This window comes from Neomonachus schauinslandi, chromosome 11, assembly GCF_002201575.2.
Source record: "Neomonachus schauinslandi chromosome 11, ASM220157v2, whole genome shotgun sequence".
In the NCBI taxonomy this organism is placed as follows: Eukaryota; Metazoa; Chordata; class Mammalia; order Carnivora; family Phocidae; genus Neomonachus; species Neomonachus schauinslandi.
Window position 1 is genome coordinate 110094791 of NC_058413.1, and position 19459 is coordinate 110114249.

Genomic DNA, 19459 nt, shown 5'->3' on the forward strand with positions numbered 1-19459 from the left:
ATCCTCTTCAGTTTTTGCACGTTACGATTGAGAGTCGTGGTGCGAATGCTGGGATTGAGTGCATTCATGCATTAGAAGAACGGATACTGAAACCTTCTAGAAATACCTAGATCACACCCCCAGACAGTTGTTTATCTCAATCTGCTTCCAAAAATGGAATTTAGCTATTCTCCAAGTTCTGTGGGTGAGAATATCTTTTGCTGAGCCCGAGTTCCTTACTGTCTTCCACTCCCTGGCTGCCTTTGGCTCAGGACCATCGCAAGGACTTGGAGCAATCATCTGGGGGGGGAAACAAGCCAAGAAAATGGCCAAGTGGAAGGGTTTCCAGGCCTCTGTCCTTGTTCTTTAATCCCTGCAGCAGCATGGAAGTGTGGGGCAGAGCCGCAGAGAACGGGAGAGCATGTCAGTGCAAATTTTGAAATCTTTTCCTGTCCTCAGACCAAAAGTGACCAGGAGTATATGCTATACATTCGTTCATTTATAAAACAAACTTGATTGTGACTTCTGTATCACTCGGTCTTTGAGGATCTTACAATTTAGTGAGCTGGATGAGTCTCGTTGATCTCTGATTTTCCTTCTGTTCTACAGCAGAGTCTCAGAGCGCAAGACAGAGAGGATGTTCACACATGTGACAAATCCTCATTGAGGACCCGGGGTTGCTCACTAGACCCCCAACACGGGCTTCTCTCTCCCACTCAGGAAAGTGTACCAGAACGCAACGGGGAGAGAAGGAGAGAGGGAGAGGGACGGAGGAGAGAGGGGGAGGGAGAGAGAGGGAGAGAGATCACTATGGGAGTAACCTCGAATCTAGTCTAAGTGAGAAGCCAAGTCATTTACACATTTTCATGGCTAACGAGTATTAGTAATAAATCATTTGCAACAAACTTCTCAAATGACAGTCAGATACGCAATACGTCCCCACTAAAAATCACTGCTCTAGAAGGCCAAGGTAGTAATGAATATGCTTTCTGTGCCTAGAATATTCTTGGCACTTTTTATACATTTTTTCATTTCGTCCCAGCCCCCACAATGCTGTTTGCTCAACTAATCCAGTGCTTTCCGACTTTAGTGTGCATCAGAACTACCCAAAGGGCTTGTGAAAACACAGACTGCTGGGCCCCATTCGGTAAGTCTGGGTGGGGCCTGAGAATTGGCATTTCCAACACGTTCCCAGGTCCCAGTGATGCTGCGGGTCCAGGAACCACACTTTGGGAATCACTGATCGAGTCATCCACTCATCATTCGAAAGGCATTTGTTCAGACCTGCCAGGGGCCTGGCACCAAAGTAAAAAGCTCAGTCAAACATTATTTTGTAGGAGCTGGTGTCCACTGAGCACCCGCGAAGGGCTTTCTTATGACCCGATCTACGCCTTTATGACAATCCAACAAATCCTTCCCTCCGTTTCACAGATGAAAACACCACAGCTGGAAGAGATCCAGAAACCTGCTCCAAGACCTGTGGACTCCGGTGTCAGAACGGGGATTGGAATCTGTGTCTGCCAGATGCCGAGTGGCCATCGGACACCCCGCCGTATGCTCAGCCTCTCCCACAACACTGAGGAGCTTGCACACCGTATGGTTGTCAGTCTTTTGCGTATTAAGACACACACATGTACACACACAAAACTGATGTTCAGAGAGGCCAGATAACCTGCCCAAAGTCACACAGTTTAGGAAGTATCTTAAAACTGAACCTCACTTTGTCTGATGCCACAGTGCTTTTCCCACCATAAAAACCATTTCTCCACGCTCTCTAGATTGAGATCTATCTTAATCAGAGCCAGGAGAAAGACTAGGACCCCCATTAACCAGAGTGTGCAGAGAACGGCTAGGTCTGGGCAACGTTTCTGTTAACTAAGCTGCATCTCGTGCGTTAACTTACTCGAGGGTCTTCTAACAGCTGGGGGCTACTTTCCACCCGAAGTCAGCACAGTCTGATGCGATGTTGCCCTGATGATTCAGGATCCTGCATGCCCAGAACCATCGCAGGAAGAGTGCTCATTACTGAGAAATGCCTGAGGGTGTTGTAGAAGATGCAGGGGGCCGATCGAATTTGGGTGGGGGGAGGGGGCCTGTTACCAAGGAGGAATTAAACTGTACTCTAACCACTGACCTCTTCTGTCCTCAGAATGGACAAAGGCCCCCACACTGAGACTCATCAAACGTTTCCATTGAATTGGGTTAAAATTAACCAAGTTTACCCCAATTTGTGGAAGCAGCTGACAAACTTCGTTAAACCTGAGTGTTTTTCTGCCTTTGTGACTTAGTAAATCGCAAGGAATGAAGCTTTTCCCTGACTCCCGTGTACCCTTGTGTTACCCCGTCATCAGGGAGAGAAACGAGCTGTATAATTACCTTTCGAGACATGAGTCATCCCTGCTCCAAGGGCCCAGACCTGTTTGATGCTATAAAAGCAGCTCGAGGTCGAAGTGCAATTGCACATTGTCTGCCTCGCCCCAGGCTGATATAACGCCGAGCTGCCCGGAGGAGATGAAGGTGCTCCCCGCTTCGGGCCTGGCTCTGCTGCTCACCACGGCTCTCAAGTTCTCCACAGCAGCCCCCTCCCTATTTGCAGCCACCCCCAGGACCTCACGGAACAACTACCGCCTCGCACAGGTTTGTGAATCTTTACACAATTCCTCCTCCCGCCCCGGAAACCCTACAAGGGTATAACAAGAAAACAAGGAAAAATCGTTATTGTTGTAAAACAGCTCATAAGCGCACCGGAGCCGAGGAGAGACTACCTCCCACACGGCTAAGACCCATGTTGGTGCTCACGGGGGGTGCACGAGGCATGACGAAATGAACGAGTCTCCAGGTAGCTCGCTTCATACAGAAATTGAAGTGACTTGCAAAAACCCAAGCAAGACAAAAGAGACGAAGTATTGGAAGAATAATGTCAGGGGGAAATAAGGGCAGAAAAATCACCCCCAAGGCGTAAGTTTGCATGGGCGAGGTAGGTTATCAGCCCAGCGCCAAGCTTCCTGGCGGCACCGGAGAGATTTCCTGGGTTCACACACTAGAAAAGGGCTCCAGCGTTCTGCGCCGACTCGATCTGGGCCAGGACCTGTGTCTCGACTGTCCGTCGAACAGGAGCACATCTGTGACTCATGTCTCGAAAGGTAATTATACAGCTCGTTTCTCTCCCTGATGACGGGGTAACACAAGGGTACACGGGAGTCAGGGAAAAGCTTCATTCCTTGCGATTTACTAAGTCACAAAGGCAGAAAAACACTCAGGTTTAACGAAGTTTGTGACCCATTTGTCCTGGGCGCCGACCCGCTCCGCCCGTGAGAGCCTTTCCTCTCTAAAGCATGTTCCCAAGGACCTGCTTTATGGACACTTTCTGTATTTTCCTCTTTCTCAAAGATCTCTCGGAACTGGTTGGAAAGGATGGGATACAAATAAGTCACGTTAAAATTTTTGCAACAGTTATGTGACTCAAAGTGATTCAATGTTTATTTGCTTCCAAGCGGTTTTTGCGTTTAAGAGAAGGTGGCGATCTGTCATCTAAAGAAACATCTCTAGGGGTGCCCAGCTGGCTCGTCGGCAGAGCACGCGACCCTTGATCTCGGGGTTGTGGGTTCGAGCCCCACATTGGGTGTAGGGATTACTTTAAAATCTTGGGGGGGAAAGTGTCTAACGATGGAACTCCCAACGTTAGTGGAGGTGTGTGGATGAGATGTGTTTGGGCCAGGACCTGTGTCTCGACTGTCCGTCGAACGGGAGCACATCTGTGATTGCCGGCCGTGCTTTAGGTGGCGTTCCCGCCCACCCGCTGCCCCTGTGGATGCACACGCCGAGTGTTTGCACACCCATCCATCCTAATTAGTCAGCCCCCCCGCCGTACCCGTCACTGAGCATAATAATATCAGCCCTGCTTATAGACAAGGTAGCGGATGCCAAGAACAGAGCTCTTAACCCGAACTGCCTCTGACTTGAGCCCTCACCGTTCGATAAACTAAATTCAAGATAACGTAGCTCAGAATTCCAGGGTCTATTTCAAACTGGGTTTCGCTGGTACCATGTACCTTTGGGTCCCTTCCCCCGACATGTAATTTTCCCTCACCTAGCGTCACGCCACTCTGATTCAGAAACTGGAGTCGCTGTGACCTCCGGAAGGAGGGTGACGCTGAGGCCAGAACCCATGTGAGGGGTCGAAGACCGTGATTCTAGTCCTGGTCCAAACGACAGTCCTCGGGCCAAACCGGCCAGGCATGTTCGTCCGCGTGTCGTCTGCTTCTGCACCCCAGTGGTGGAGATTCACAGAACCGAAAATACTATCGGCCCTTCACAGCAAGAAGTAGCTGAGCCCTGAGCAGTCTGCAGGAATGAGACCAGAAAGTCTCGGGAAAAGATAGGCTTGCTAGGAGTGTTTGGGAACAATGAAGTGGCCTTGGGATGCTGGGGATCCCTTACGACTTCCGCCCCAAAAGAAGTCTGCTCTCCTCAGCTCCCTTACATCCCACTCTCAGAAAGACCCCCGTCCAAGGACCAGGGAAACTTGGCAAACAGCCCCTTCTCCGGCAACAGCCCCAGTTGCCAGCGCCGGGCAGGAGAAAGGCGCCCTCTTCAGCAGCCTAGCGTGATCCGGGCAAACCACTAAAGTGGGTCCTAGTGACTGGAAAGAACTAAGGTCCCACCTTATGGTTTATAGAAATACAGCCCCCCCCCCACCTGCCGTGCACGGTTTCATTACCCACGGTCACCCCTGGCGGGAAGGTGGATGGCCCGCCGTCTGACCCGTCAGAAGGTTCATCAGTAGCCTCCTGCCCCGTCGCCGCGCCCGCGTCCTTCACCTCTCTCCATGTCATCACCTCACATCATCACCAGAGGGATGAGTTCAGTAAGATTCTGTGGGAGAGCTCACATTCCCGTAACTGTCATCACAGTACATTGTTGTGATGGTCGTCGGTTACTATTAGTTACTGTTGCTAACCTCTTCCTGTGCCTAATTTATAATTAACTTCATTGTGGGTGTGTACGTATAGGGAGAAACAGGGTTCAGCACTAATCGCAGTTCCAGGCCCCTGCTGGGAGCTCCGGATGGTATCCTCTGCAGATACGGGGCACTTCTATACGCAACCACCTTACAGTACAGCGGATGACACGATGCGAAAGACGCAGTTGAGTCCGTGCGTTCAATGGTTATTTACGGACAGCTTCCTGTGTGTTATGTGCTAGGGTCTCTTCTAAGACTGGAGAAACAGTGAACAAAACAAGTCAAATCCCTGTTCTGGGGGATTTGAAGGTAGCGGATGCCAAGAACAGAGCTCTTAACCCGAACTCCCTCTGACTTGAGCCCTCACCGTTCGATGAACTAAATTCAAGATAACGTAGCTCAGAATTCCAGGGTCTATTTCAAACTGGGAGGAATAAGCTGGGAGGACATAGGCAAGTAGTTAATCAACACGCACCCGGGATTATTTCAAAGTGGTAAGTGGTATGGGGGGGCAATGAGCCAGGATGACAGTGACTGGGGGACAGCGGGGGACATTGTCACCTGAGTGGTCCAGGAAGGCTTTTCTGTGGAAGTGACATTCGAGGTGAACCTGAACTGTAAGAAAGAGCCGGTCACCTGCCTATCTGGAGTGAAGGAGCCTGGGGGCCGCATCCGGCTGGTGGCAGGAGCTGGGAGACCGTGTGCAGTGGGCCTGGCTGGGCCGCGGAGCCAGGTGGCCGGTGGACCAGGGAGGCCTGGGAACCGGGGTCAGGATAATTAGCTTCCACACTGCCCTCTTCTTTCCAGAGAAAACGGATTGCTTCTTGCGCCTGTAAACACCAGACAGGCAAAATTTTCAAATGCTATATGCTTCCTCCCCAAGTCAGAGCACAATAGTCTACACTTAAAAAGATGAGCAGGTTTTTAGTTGACTTACTTAATGCCAACTTGTGTCTTTTCAATTCTGCTTTGCTGATGAGCATAAAGGCTTTGAAAATGATGGACTAATAAAATGCTTAGTCTCTTAAACCAGAGTTTTATTCTATTTTTGTTTGCTTTTAAAAGCCAGTAATACTGGGGCTCCTGGGTGGCTCAGTCATTAAGCGTCTGCCTTCGGCTCAGGTCATGATCCCGGGGTCCTGGGATCAAGCCCCGCATCGGGCTCCCTGCTCCGCGGGAAGCCTGCTTCTTCTCTCCCACTCCCCCTGCTTGTGTTCCTGCTCTTGCCTATCTCTCTGTCAAATAAATAAAATCTTAAAAAAAAAAAAAACAGTAATATCAATACAACATTTAAAACAACATTTGATAGTTTGTTAAATTGTCCTTAAAAATAATATAAATTTTCATTATCACATTACTATGAACTTGTAATTAAAGATAATTAAAAATTGGAAGCTTCCAAATACAGACTGTTAAATTCAGGTGTTTTTACTACCATTTTACTTTCTGTGCATGAAGAGATTTTTTTTTTAACTAGTATGTTTGGTTCCTAACTTTATCACTGATTATTATTTCATAAGAAAATTTTCATTTTTATGTTGTTTTCATACACATCACTATAAGGAGTTACACATATTCCAGAATATAAGTGAATTATAATTAATTGCTTCCTTTGCTGGACCCATGGATTATTTCCATATGAATAGTGTTGCTGTGAACATCTCCATACACCAGCCTGAGCTAAAGGATGATTTTTTCAGCACAGATTTCCCAAAGAGGAATTAATATGTGAAAGGGTGCACACATTTAAAGTCTTCCATACACTTAAAAGCATTTTCACACTGAGGCCCTCCCTGGATCCTGACACTGGTGTGGTCCGTAGAACAAGTTCCAACCTCGTGTTGTAGATGAGTGCACGGAAAACCCAAGACATGAAGGGCGTTGCCCAAACTTGTTAGAAGCTAGGATTCCTCACCCAGCGTCCCAAGTCCTCACGATTCCCTGCGGCTCAGCCCGAATGGAAGGAAATGTGGAAGAAACCCTATCTTGAACTTCACCATGTTTTGAAACACACTTGACCCTGAGTTTTAAGTTCTTAATTCTCAAGAAGGATGCCAGGAACGCACACTGAACAAAGAGCTGGAGTTAGGGAGCCAGGCCACGAGGTCTCTATTATTTTACTCTCTCCAACGCTGAAAGAGAAGCAGAGAGAGAACCACGGGAGAGCCAACCCTAAAATCCTGTCATTTGAACAACGGGCAAGTGGGGAGCAAATAGGACAATTCTGGGGGGGGGTCCTAAAACTCTTGACCCCTCAGCGTCAGGTGTTGAGCCAACAACACCCAAGGGTTAGAATTCACACAAATGGAACATCTAAGTGCCTCCCTGGACGTTTGGAGTCTGGAAAGATGTGAAAACCTTGTCCATAACTTTGGCAAGAAAGTTCTCAGAATAACTTGGGCCCTGAGTACTCAGAACATCTGATAAGTCTTCAAAGAAACAAACTTGTATATTTTACCTAAAGAAAAAGAGCCCGAATATTAACTGAACATGTACTCTGAGCCTAGAACTGTGTTGAACAGAACTAGGTACTGTTTTCATCCTTTTATGGATAAACCTTTTGACCTGCAAGTCTGGCATCTTCTACATATTCTAAAGAAAAAAAACATTTTATTGTAGAATTATATATGTTCAAGTAGAAAAATTATAAAACATAGGTAACAAAAAAGAATCCTTTTCAGTTGCATCACTAAGATAAACCACTACTCATCCCTTCATCGATATTTTTCAAAACACTTTGCTATGACTCTGGGCTGGGACTAGGTTGCAGGAATGAGGCAGGATTGGACTCCATCTTTATTTAAAATATTGATGTTTTGTTCATCGTGGATTTCTTTGCATCAATTTTGATTTTTTTAATGTTGCATTAAGAATTGCCATTCTTGAATACTGAGTTTTTGGCGACCCCTGTCTTCCTCACCCTGGTCCAGGTTTACAAGCATACATCGGTGTGTGTATCCATATGCACACACTTTTCTTTACAAACAGGGCTTATCCTGTAAGAGTACTTGTAAATCTATTTCCACGTAACGTATCATGAGCATCTTCTCTCATAGGACCGTATTTTGTAAACCAAAATTAGAACACAGCATGCATCACACATCACCTAACAAGGGAACAAAATATTTGAAATCCAAACTGTCTCAGCTATGGAACATCTGGCCCTTTGCACTGAGCTTATCTCTTAAAGAGTGTAACCCAGACTTACAGCGAGCGCTCTGTCCTCACAGCATCAACTTGAGCAAAGAGGAATGGCTCCGAAAATGTCATCCTGCAAAAAAGATCAGAAACATAAGATGCTTACTTACGATGGCCCACCCAGAGCTGGGAATGAAACCGCATAGCCCCAGCCATTTCCAGAGCCCCTCACCCAGGCTCCAGGGCTGGGGCTCCACGCTGCCCCCTTCCCCTCCCCTTGGGTCCTCATCCCATTAAGATTCTCGCAAGGAACCACCACCAGGGAAGTGAGTTTCCCTGGCCAACAGGGCAGGGGTGGGGGTGGAGGGGGGCAGTGAGGATCGGGTGACCCCCCCAGGAGCACCTTGCCCAAACAAGCCAGCTTGTTTAATTAGTAATTAAAAGCCTTGCTCCTTTTAATTATTTCCTGAACAACTACAATCCACGTTCACAGCAGAAAACTTTGGGATCTAGGAAAGGACGAAAAATAAGTTGTCACCCATGGTATTACAACCCAGAGGTAAACAAGTCTGATACAGACCTATTTCTTTCCATTATTGATGTTACTCGTGTTCATACAAATTACATGCATATGTTAATTATCAATATATCAGTTGACATCAATTTTCAATGTTAATCTGCACATTAACCTTATATTAATATACGTAGATAACAAACAGGAGTATAATATGTATACATATATAGGGTTTGATTTATTTTTGAAATTACGATTTTAATCTGTATAAAGACTTCACCTCTATATTGTCATTATACTGAGTGCATTATTCCATGCCATTAAATATTTTTCAAAAATGGGATCTTAGAGGTCTAGTACTACTTCATATGAATATGTAATAATATATCCAACAAATCCCCTATTCTTAGATATTAAGGTTGCTCTCAATGTTTTATTATCTATTGTATATAAATATGTACATATAGAATAAATCATACGCATAATTTATATAGAAATATACAGTTAATGTGATAGACAAATATTTATGTGCACCTTGTGTATGATATATAAATATAAAATTTTACGTAAAATAAAACATACACATAAATCTGCATCTGCTCTGTGTTTCCCTGAAATCAGGCGGGCAGTCGAAACCCCTGGGCCAGCAGCCAGCTCTGGTTCTCACCCCACCCAGGAAGTCCTGGAAAAGTGTCTTGAATGATAAATTTAGAGGTTTTAAGCCTTAATGTGCACATGAAAAGCTTAAAATCTGTGGGTAATTTTACTTGCCTCTGGGGACAAAGGGCCAGTCGCGGAAGACTGCCCTGGGAAGACAGACAGGTTCAAGCCCACGCTCTGCTCGCTGAGCGATGGAAAGCCAGCAGGGAAATGGACGGCCGTCTGCCTTTGTATAAGATGAGAGGCTGCAACAGAAGGCCTCCAAGCGTTAAAAACATATCCATCTTGCATAATGTACAAGGAAATCATGGTACCAGTGACTGCTTTCTTGGGAAATAAGACTAGTCTTGGTTTTGCAAATTGGGTCAAGATTTCAATGACAAATGCTCTGTGGGGAAAGTGTTCACATTAATTTCCTTCCGTTATTTTTTCCTCTTAGAATAACTAGTCCTTATAGGAAAACTATAAAATGCAAGTGAGTAAAAAGAGAAACTGTTACAATCCTCACCACCCAGACATAACCATTGTTAATAATGTGGCATCTCTGTCGAAGCTTTATCTAGGCGAATATATTTAATATTTTTCAAAGATGGGAGTACTCGGTCCACGCTATTTTTAGCTTGTCGAGAGTATTGTCCCCTTCTCTAACCTGAGCGTGAGTCTCTCCCAGAGACCTGCCACACACGTGTCAGCCTGCCTCTCCGTTCCAGGCGTATCTTGACAAGTATTACACCAGGAAGGCAGGGCCCCAGGTTGGCGAGATGGGGGCGCCAGGAGGCAGAGCCCTGGTCAAGAAGATCAAGGAGCTGCAAGCCTTCTTCGGGCTCCGCGTCACCGGGAGGTTAGACGGGCCCACGATGGACGTCATCAAGAGGCCTCGCTGTGGAGTTCCTGACGTGGCAAACTATCGCCTCTTCCCAGGTGAACCCAAATGGAAAAAAAATACTTTGACATACAGGTAATGAGATGGAGTCTTCCCAAAGTCCGAGAGAAACACCCTCTCTCCTTTTCTTTTCTTTTAGAAATCTCTTCCTTCCGTTCTGTATACAAGTCCCGACTCATCACAACCATAAGGAAGGCTTTTTAGGGCTCAGCTTTAGACAGGGACATTGGAGGACTCGCTACAAAATATGATGTCAGGATTATCCTAATGACTGGCCATTTCGGCATTACAAACAATTTTATCAATTAGAGACAACACACTTGTCTCTCAAGAAAAATAACCTAGTTTAGGATTAATAACAGTACCAACCAGTTTTTTTAAAATAAGTTCCTCAATCAGAAGGAAACAATAAAACTCACCTATTTAAGTAATTTTTTTATTCCAAAAATAATTTATTGTTGACTTATTAAATGCCTACTGTAGACATTTGAGTTTTGGAGATACAAAGGTGAGTCGATCCTGTTCCCTGACCCTCACAGCCCCTTTCGGGAGACACAAGCAAACAGATCCTCGTGGCTCCCTGTGACAGGTGTGAGCCTGAGGGTCTAAGCAGAGAACCGTGGTAGCCCCAGAGGGAGCACGGGGACCCACCGCTAGGCCGGCTGGCCTCCTTCCTGGGGGACCCCCTCCACCTGCGGGTCAGCTTGGAGGCGGTGGACCCTGCTGTACGCCTGGGCCTTGCACCTGCTGGACAGATGTGGCCTTGCAAACGGGTGGCCTGCGCATGCATCTTAGCCCTGGGGCCTGGCCAACGGTGAGGGTGTTCCCAGTGCAAGAGGAGTCCGGCAGCTAGGGGTGTGCAGTGGGTGGCCCAGCGGGCAGGTGCCGCCCAGGGCAGCCAAGAGCCAGGCCAGGCGTGGGGCCAGATTTTGCTCTTAGGAAGAGCACAGCTGGCCGAGACCCGGGGACGGGGCAAGGCCGGGCTGTTCCAACAGTCCCCTCCTCACAGCGCACAGAAGCCGGTCTTGAACCTGTCTGGAATTTTGCAGCCAGTTGTTAACCGCCCCAGCCTCTTGCAAGCTGGTCGCTAAACAGAGCCATTATTAAAAATTAAGCTCTTCATCCCTGCAATTAAATAAATTATATTTATACACCAACCGTTACGTATTACCTTGTGGATGTTATATGGAATCAAAAACAAAAGGTGATCAAACGTTGCCTCCTGATCACTCTACCACACTTGGCTACTGTCTGTGTTCATGAGGCCGTTCCCTTTTTATCCCGCGTTGGGAGCCGCGTGCTGCCACTCCTCTCTTCCCAACGACCTGTGGGGCCGGGGGGCGGCTTGAAATTACCACCAGGGAGAGCGTTGCAGAATGGGCATCAGCAAGGCCCTCAGATGAGAAAGTCTGGTCGCGGAGCCTGTTGTCAAACTGCAGCAGCTCAGCAGCAGGTCCTGAGTCCCTGGGGTCGAGCAAGGGCCTGGAGCCCCCGAAGGCTCCTCCAGGCCGCACGTTGGCAGCGACCAGCCTGAGTCCATAAGGTGGCGCTCCAAACACGGTTATCACTCCGCTTACGCCCAAGAAGGCCACGAAAATCAGGACATGTGGGGAAGAAGCGCCCCATAAGGAGTTGAACAGGAAAAACGTATATAAATCCATGAAGTCTTTCCCTTTATTTTCTTAAAGTGTATCACAGAATTTTAGTCTGTAACGATGCGCAGCATAGACAAGGGGAATCCATCAAGCTGACTGGAGACTCAGAGAAGTGTATTACTGTGACACGGTTCCCTGGACGGCTCCAAAGCCCCCTCAGCACACTCACCCAGCCCATTCACTCGCCCCTGAGCACTCCCCTGCCCCCAGAAAGCAAGCAAGCAAGCACAGAACGCGCTGGACGCTATCCAAGTACTCAGAATAACCTCTTCTAACAGAACCCAGGGGATTAAAATAGACAAAATATAGCTTAGTGCTTATGTGCAGACGTTTGGAGTCAGAACTGGGCTCCAGTCCTGACTAATCATAAAATGCACATCATCATTATCTGTTAAGGTCGTTGTGAAGACGGGGCACGCCCGGGCCCGTGTCTAGCGCGGAGCATGGGCTCACAGAGTATTTACAGTTACCCCTCTTGTGTCCTGGGTCTCCAGGTGCGGACTCTGTGCTCCTTCCCTCTCCACTGAGGGTCGCTATTTACCATACCCTCTGTGGGACCCGGTCCCTGCCCTTCAGGCCCCTAGGATTGCCCCGGTTGGTTCCTGGTGGAGGCAGCCCCACCTCTGTCCGAATCACCCGGGATACCTGTTGAAATGCAGGTCTACGGGTCACACCTGTGTGTGCATTTACCCAGCTTCTCAGGGAGTCCTCACAGGGGCTAGAACTGGACCGCCACCCGGAAGGCCTGAAACACCACTAGCTTTTATTCCGGAGTTCATCCATGTAGCAAGTGTTTGCTAAGCACCTACAAGGTGCGAGGGGTGGATGAGGAGCTGGAGAGCCAAAGCAGGGCAGGTGTCTGCTGCCCGGGTTGGCGCTCGCCCTCATCCAGGGTGCCGGCTGCTCCCGAGGTCCCGCCGAGGCCCCGGGTGGTAGCTCCTCGTCCCTGCCCTCCCTCCGCCTGCTGTCAGGAAGCCCCAGCCCCTGCAGCCTGGGGCAGCGCGTCCTACCAGGACCTCATGAAAGACTCAAGCCAATGCTTTCTCTTTAAGATACACATTATTTTAAGAGCAAACATCCTCCCCACCCCCACCCCCACCCCCGGGGAAATCCCAGGCGGCCTTTGAATAAGAATGTGCAAAACCTCAAAACTCAATTCTTTACAATTGAAAATTTTCAGTCCCTTTTGGGGAAAAAGAGGTCCCTTCTCCATTAAAGCCTTTTTAGGGGAAATGGGTTCTTGCTCCTTGTGAAATGACCCCAGGTTATGGTCTTTAAAATTCGGGATAATCTCGTAACAAGGAGAGCCCAGCCATTTCCGCGTGATTTCCCGATTGCTCCTCACAGTCCAGTAACATAGCAAATACAAAAGCAAAACAAGCATTACCGTTTGGGAGAAAAATACCCCCATCGCAGATTCACGTTGGCCCTTCCGACTGTGGATACCGCCTCAGCGGAGGGCTCACGGAGGAAACCGTGTTCCTTCTGTCTTTGCAGAATCTCCAAATACACGCCCTCCATGACCTCCGCGGAGGTGGACAGAGCAGTAGAGATGGCCTTGCAGACCTGGAGCAGTGCGGTGCCCCTGAGCTTCGCCAGGGTGAACGCGGGAGAGGCCGATATTATGATATCGTTTGAAACTGGAGGTACTGTGGCGCTTTTTGGATGTTCCTCCTGATCCACGGGACACACGTCCCCGCGTGTCTCCTTCAACCTTTAGTGCGAGCAATCAGCGCGATCCTCATCCACACACAGTGTGATGGGCAGAGCTCAAGGTCGCGGCAAGGTCACGAGTGCGTCCCGCCAGGACGTAGACCCGGGGGAGTTCTCAGCATGTCCGGTCATGCTGGACGGGGCGGGAGAGTGGATCCGCTCCTTCCCGTTGGCCAGGAGGCCAGCCGACCTCGTTCCCGTGGCCATACTCACCGCTGTGCACCGCCTTCCATATCCGCCAGGAGTCTCCCACCTCCAATCCCCACTGAAGGAAGTCCACGCCACGGAGGCCCTGACCACGCTCCCCCTGCGGCAGGCTGTGGTCAGGATAGCGGCCTTGCTGTCTTGCCCACACCTTCTGGAGCCCCCAGGCCTGCCCCAGCCCGCCCACCTCCGCACCCCCTGCTCACCCTGGCAAGGAGTGGAGGCCTACCTGGGCGCAGGGCTTGGTGGCCGGCTCTGGCCCTTTCCAGAGCCGCCTGTCCAGGGAGCAGACCAACCAAGGGTCACAACATTCCCTGATTTCTCAGCTTCCAAGTAGCTGCGGGGAGGGCGCACCCCGGCCTCCTCCTGCCAGACACCCTTGCTAAGGGTCCCAGTTACTTTAAGTCTTGATCTTGAGTTGAGGCTCAGGTCCCGGGAAGTACATGCTCAGAAGCCAGGGGAGAGAAGGTGACGCAGGTCCTGAGTGTGAGCCCTTCAGAGGCGGCCCTGCATGTGACCTGGCCCCTGGCGGGTCCTGTTCCCCCCGGACAACAGGGCCACCCCAGTGACGTGGCTGCGCAGCTCATGGCAGCTTTGGAGGCCGTGACGTTGGCATCAGCCTCTCTCTTGATCTTGCCCGCTTGCGCCCTTTCCCCTCCAACACAAGCTGAGCGGGGGCTGCGCTGCGTGTCCCTGGGTCCTCAGAGCCCACCATCCAGGAACCCGGGCACACGGCGCACCAGAACCCTGTGAAAAACCGGGAAACATGGCTTCTACAACATGCCTCGTTTTGTTCTCTCTCCTCTTTTATCAAATTTATAATAAACTGTTAATTAAATATAAGCAAAACAAAAACATAGAAAGCACTAAAAGTATGATTTTATAGACACCTTTGTTGCTTGCATGAGCTTGATACAGGAAAGCATATTGAAATTCCAGAGCAACTTTCTCCTTTTGGATACGTCCGCGCACTGTACTGCACGGTAGAAACAGAAAGCACACACATTTGCTCGATGTACCATTGCTGTCCTAGCTGAATCAGACAATAAATGCTCAGCCTGCCCACACACACACATTCCAGCCTGTAGGGGTTGCTTGCTACTTCTTTTGTAAGACATTTGTACACGACGTAGGCATTGCAATAAAAACAGTCACAAAAGAACATTTTTTATTTTAAATGCTAACTGTCTTTGACATGTAAACTTCTTATACAAAATGAATATTAGAAAGTAAATCTATTTGTATGAGAAGTGCCAACACTATTAAAAAAAAAAAAAGTGTCCATTCCCTGTAATGTGAAGCATGTCCCCAAAATTGCTAGAAGGACTCATGGCTGTTGGCGTTTCTCCCCACCTCTTTAGATCACGGGGACTCCTATCCATTCGACGGCCCTCGAGGGACTCTCGCCCACGCATTTGCACCTGGGGAAGGCCTGGGAGGCGACACCCATTTCGACAATGCTGAGAAGTGGACTATGGGAATGAATGGTATATATGCACAATTCACCATAACCTGGAAAATATTGTACCTTCTTCTGGGCCTCCACCATGAAACCCCGAGGTTCAACGTCCCAAGCCACCCTTTAACTAGGGAGGCTGGCTAGGAAAAACAAGTAAGCCAAAAATCCAAAAGGGAACACCATAAGGGAAAAGACCCACCCTCACGTGTGTTGTAGACCTGTCTGAACTCTGGTTCGTGCCTATGATCTCGAGGAGCAGCTACCCCACCTCCCCACGGCTCTCTTTCTTTACGTAGCATTTACTGTCTCTTACATGTACTTGGAAACAGGCTCTGTTCAGAGATGACACTTCATCTCCTGCGAAGTGTGATGGGAATGGGTTTTAAAGTCCCAGGGTATCGTGCCCATTGTCTGCAAGTCTTCCCTGTGAAATGTGTGTGGACGACAGGGGGTAGCGTGTCATGGCAGGGAACTGGTGAAGCATCTTCTGTCTAATCTGGGTCTCATTGCCCCTGGTGGCTCTAATTAGGTCCTTCTGTGTCCAGCATGGCTGACGAGGAACAAAAGCATTGATTTACATTTCCATCCCTCCCCACCCCAAAGCCCCTCCTAGCCAAGGGGGAGAGCGCTAGAGTATCGTCAGCAAAGCTCAGCACCCAAATAACCTACCAACCTTTGGAGAATCTGGTTATGAAAAGAAAACAAATTTACTGTGACTGGGGCATCAACTCTCCTGTTAAGGCAGAAAATACTGAAAACAAAACCCTATGTCGATGCTGTATTTTTCTGTCTCCTCTTGTGCAGGTTTCAATTTATTCACCGTTGCTGCCCATGAGTTTGGCCACGCGCTGGGCCTGGCCCATTCCACAGACCCATCAGCACTGATGTACCCAACGTATAGGTACCAGCATCCCTACGGATTCCACCTGCCCAAGGATGACGTGAAAGGGATCCAGGCCTTGTACGGTACAGTCACTACCCCTCCTTGGCTACTAACCCTGAAAGGCACAGGCATTCGGTCTCCAACGTAGAGGAGGTATGTGTTGCCAGGAGTTACCTGCACAGAAAGGTCAAGCTGGGGACCGTAGCCCCACCTGTGCCCTTTTATGAAGAGATTATTTAGCAGCTATGAACACAGCTTTCTTTTCTAAGATGCACGATTCAATTGTACATCTTTCTTCCAGCGCACATTGGTTCCTCCAGAGCCATAGAAAATGCAATCATTTGTCTGGGTTTTTGGTAGTTTGGTTTTGTTTGGGTTTGGTTTTTTTTTGAGCATGGGTCAGAATTTAGGTAGCAGGAGAGGATGGGTACATTTTGTAATTCCTATATGTGGTTCTCACCCGTCTGCAGATCATTGAGCTTGTATCTTCCTAAAAACGGTGAGGGTGATGTTAATGCCTACACGGCATGGATGGCCTGCCCCTTAGCACACGGGCTCGGGGGCGTCACCATCCCTGCCAGGGTGTCCCTCCCTGAACGGCCGAGAAAGTTGACAAAGACAGCAAGCATCCCAAGATAATCACAGTTATCTCAGGAGTTAGGTTTCTAACTAAGATAACTTTCAAAGATGATAAAGAATTATTGGAAGCTCTATACCCTGCCTTCCTCACCAGAGGCCCTGAGAGGGAATCCCGGAGCACTCCGACCCTCACCCTTTTGCTTTCACGGATCAAAGGCAGACAACCCCGGGAACCAGGTTTTCCCCTTAGCCTCAGAGGCTGGTTACTCGGCCTTCGCTTGTCCGAGGCTCTCGGCCCCCCTCAGCCCAGAGGGTTGGCCAAGCCGCCTAGAGATGAGCGCACCTTCTGCGGACAGCACCTGAGGCGAGGGAGACCCATCTCCTCCAGGGAAGCGTTCAGCCAGCTGTCCCCACTGCAGAGACAGGGTCCATGTGAACTCTGTCCCGCCTCTGAGTGACAGAGACCGGGGCCGTGAATGTCTCCGTTGCACAGACTTGGCTCCCGAGCACCGAGTGGCCCGGTGACAAGGTGAAGCAATTCCCGCGGGCCACCGAGAAGGCCCGAGCCCCAGTGCTCGCCTGCACCTTACAGATCCTTCCGTACTGGAAGGTCACCGCCATGCTGACGGCCACGGTCACGGGGCCAGGGAGCACACACCTCGCCCAGCCCTGGCCACCTCTGACCGTAGCAGGCGGCTTGGCACATAGTGAGTGTTCAAAGACCGCAGCACATTCCTGACCTTCCAGTTTCTGATCTTTTCCCAAAGCCTCACCCCACTGCTGACCCTGTGCCACCCCAGAGCTTACCCAGCTCTCTCTCTCATGGGTCCTCCATGTGCCTCACTCCCTCTGGGCACCACGGGGACTTACTCAAGAGCAGAGACCCGTGCAGCCCTAGCTCACTTCTCGCCGATGGCAGAGAAGGCCTCAGGAGCACGGGGTGGGATGAAAACCCCCCAGCAGCTCTCCCCAAGGAGCAGGCCCCTGCTTTACAGAAGGATCCAGCGCGCACCTCCAGGGGACCTCCTTGCCACAGGAACTCACTCAGTGTTTCCCGGGTGCCTGATAAAAGGCTCATCCGTGCATGATGCCCGGAAGTCGATGAAAATGATACGAAAACACACAGGGAAGTTGCATCTGATTGAGAACAAAGAATTTAATTACCGGGAAATAATAAAACAAAAGTGGCAACTTCTAATTAATAAAAAAATAAGAGTGGCAACTTTTTAAAAACCTCTCTGATTTGGCGCCCCAAACTTTCGGAAAAGTTCTGTGTGACAACAAAATAATGGGTACCATTGTTTAACAGTTGCGATATGCCAAGCGCTCTCCCAAGCGCTTCGCAGACTTGATTTCTCAGAACCCGCTGAGGCGGGTACTGTCCTCGCCCCTCCCATTCCACCAATGAAGAAATGGAGGCTTGGAGAGGCTCACGGATGCGCCCGTTTATCAGGCAACTCAGGGACTAGCAAAGCTGGGATTCAAATGCGGGTCCACCTGCCGCAGACAGCCACGTGCCTTGTCACCTGCCATTCAGCCCACGGGGGTCTCTGGGGCAGGAGGGGACACGCGCTAGGTTCCTGGTTCCATTTTGACCCAGTCACTTTGAATCCTAGGACCCCGGAAAACATTCCTGGGAAAGCCCACGGTGCCCCACGCACCGCCTCAAAATCCATCCAAGCCGGACCTCTGTGACTCCAGCTCCCCCTTCGATGCCGTGACCATGCTGGGGAAGGAGCTGCTGCTCTTCCGGGACCGGTAAGCCTCAGATGCGGCCCCGCGCGAGGACCGTGCGGAGGCGCCGTCCTGTGCGGCACCAGGGTGGGGGGCACAGGTCTCTGCAGAGCCACAGAACTGCCCAAACCACCGCCTAGGGGGCAGCTGCCATGCTCTTGGCACGGGGCACCGTGTTCTCCATACTCGTGAGGTCCTTCTAACCCTTTCGCTGTGAAGGAGAGATTAGAATCCCCGATTTACAGATGCAGAAAGCAGCTCAAAGAGAGCAAGGTGCTCTGCTGAGGTAAGAGTTTCACTGAGTGGCTGAGTTCAACACCAGCCCAGATTTATCTGATGTCTGTTTTGTCCATCACTGTATCCCTAGTGAGAGCACACAGTATAAGCTCAGTAAATATTCAGTAATGGGGGTTGGGTAGATAGACAGAGGGACAGACGGATGGATGGAGGGATGGATGGATGGATGGATGGATGATCAGAGGGATAGGTGGATGGATGGATGGTTGGATGGATGATCAGAGGGATGGGTGGATGGACAGATGGATGGATGGATGATCAGAGGGATGGGTGGATGGACAGATGGACGGATGGATGGATGATCAGAGGGATGGGTGGATGGACAGATGGATGGATGATGGATGATCAGAGGGATGGGTGGATGGACAGATGGACGGATGGATGGATGATCAGAGGGATGGGTGGATGGACAGATGGATGGATGGATGGATGATCAGAGGGATGGGTGGATGGATAGCTAATTCCAAAGTCATCACTCTGCTGAAACCCCTCTTTCTCAAGGCCCCTTGACTTTTCAACCGTCAGCAAGCCATCAGACAGCCTAGGGAAGGGAGGAATATTGATGGGTATTGGCTCTTCTATAGCTAGAGCTCCTGAAGGATACCCTGAGGTTTGAGTATCTAATACTGTTGTTTTAGGAATGTTTCTTTTGGACTGATTAATAGAAGTTTTCGTAGTTCTGTGAGTTGTAAAGGATGGTGAGGTGGAGCTGGTGTTTAAATTTAATGGCATAGGAGGGGCGCCTGGGTGGGCAGTTGGTTAAGCCTCTGACTCTTGGTTTCGGCTCAGGTAGTGATC

At 49.5% G+C, this 19459-nt stretch overlaps 1 protein-coding gene across 1 annotated transcript in view; it reads left to right on the forward strand.

The window, feature by feature from the left end:
- The first annotated feature begins 2440 nt into the window (after nt 1-2440).
- Nucleotides 2441-19459, forward strand: part of MMP20 (matrix metallopeptidase 20) — a 47358-nt gene continuing 30339 nt past the window's right edge. Inside the window, exons 1-6 of the mRNA XM_021696474.1 lie at nt 2441-2616; nt 9965-10212; nt 13290-13438; nt 15071-15196; nt 15973-16134; nt 18247-18388. Of these exons, the coding sequence (XP_021552149.1) occupies nt 2491-2616; nt 9965-10212; nt 13290-13438; nt 15071-15196; nt 15973-16134; nt 18247-18388 (953 nt within the window). The 5' untranslated portion in view covers nt 2441-2490. The remainder of the gene's footprint in view (nt 2617-9964; nt 10213-13289; nt 13439-15070; nt 15197-15972; nt 16135-18246; nt 18389-19459) is intronic.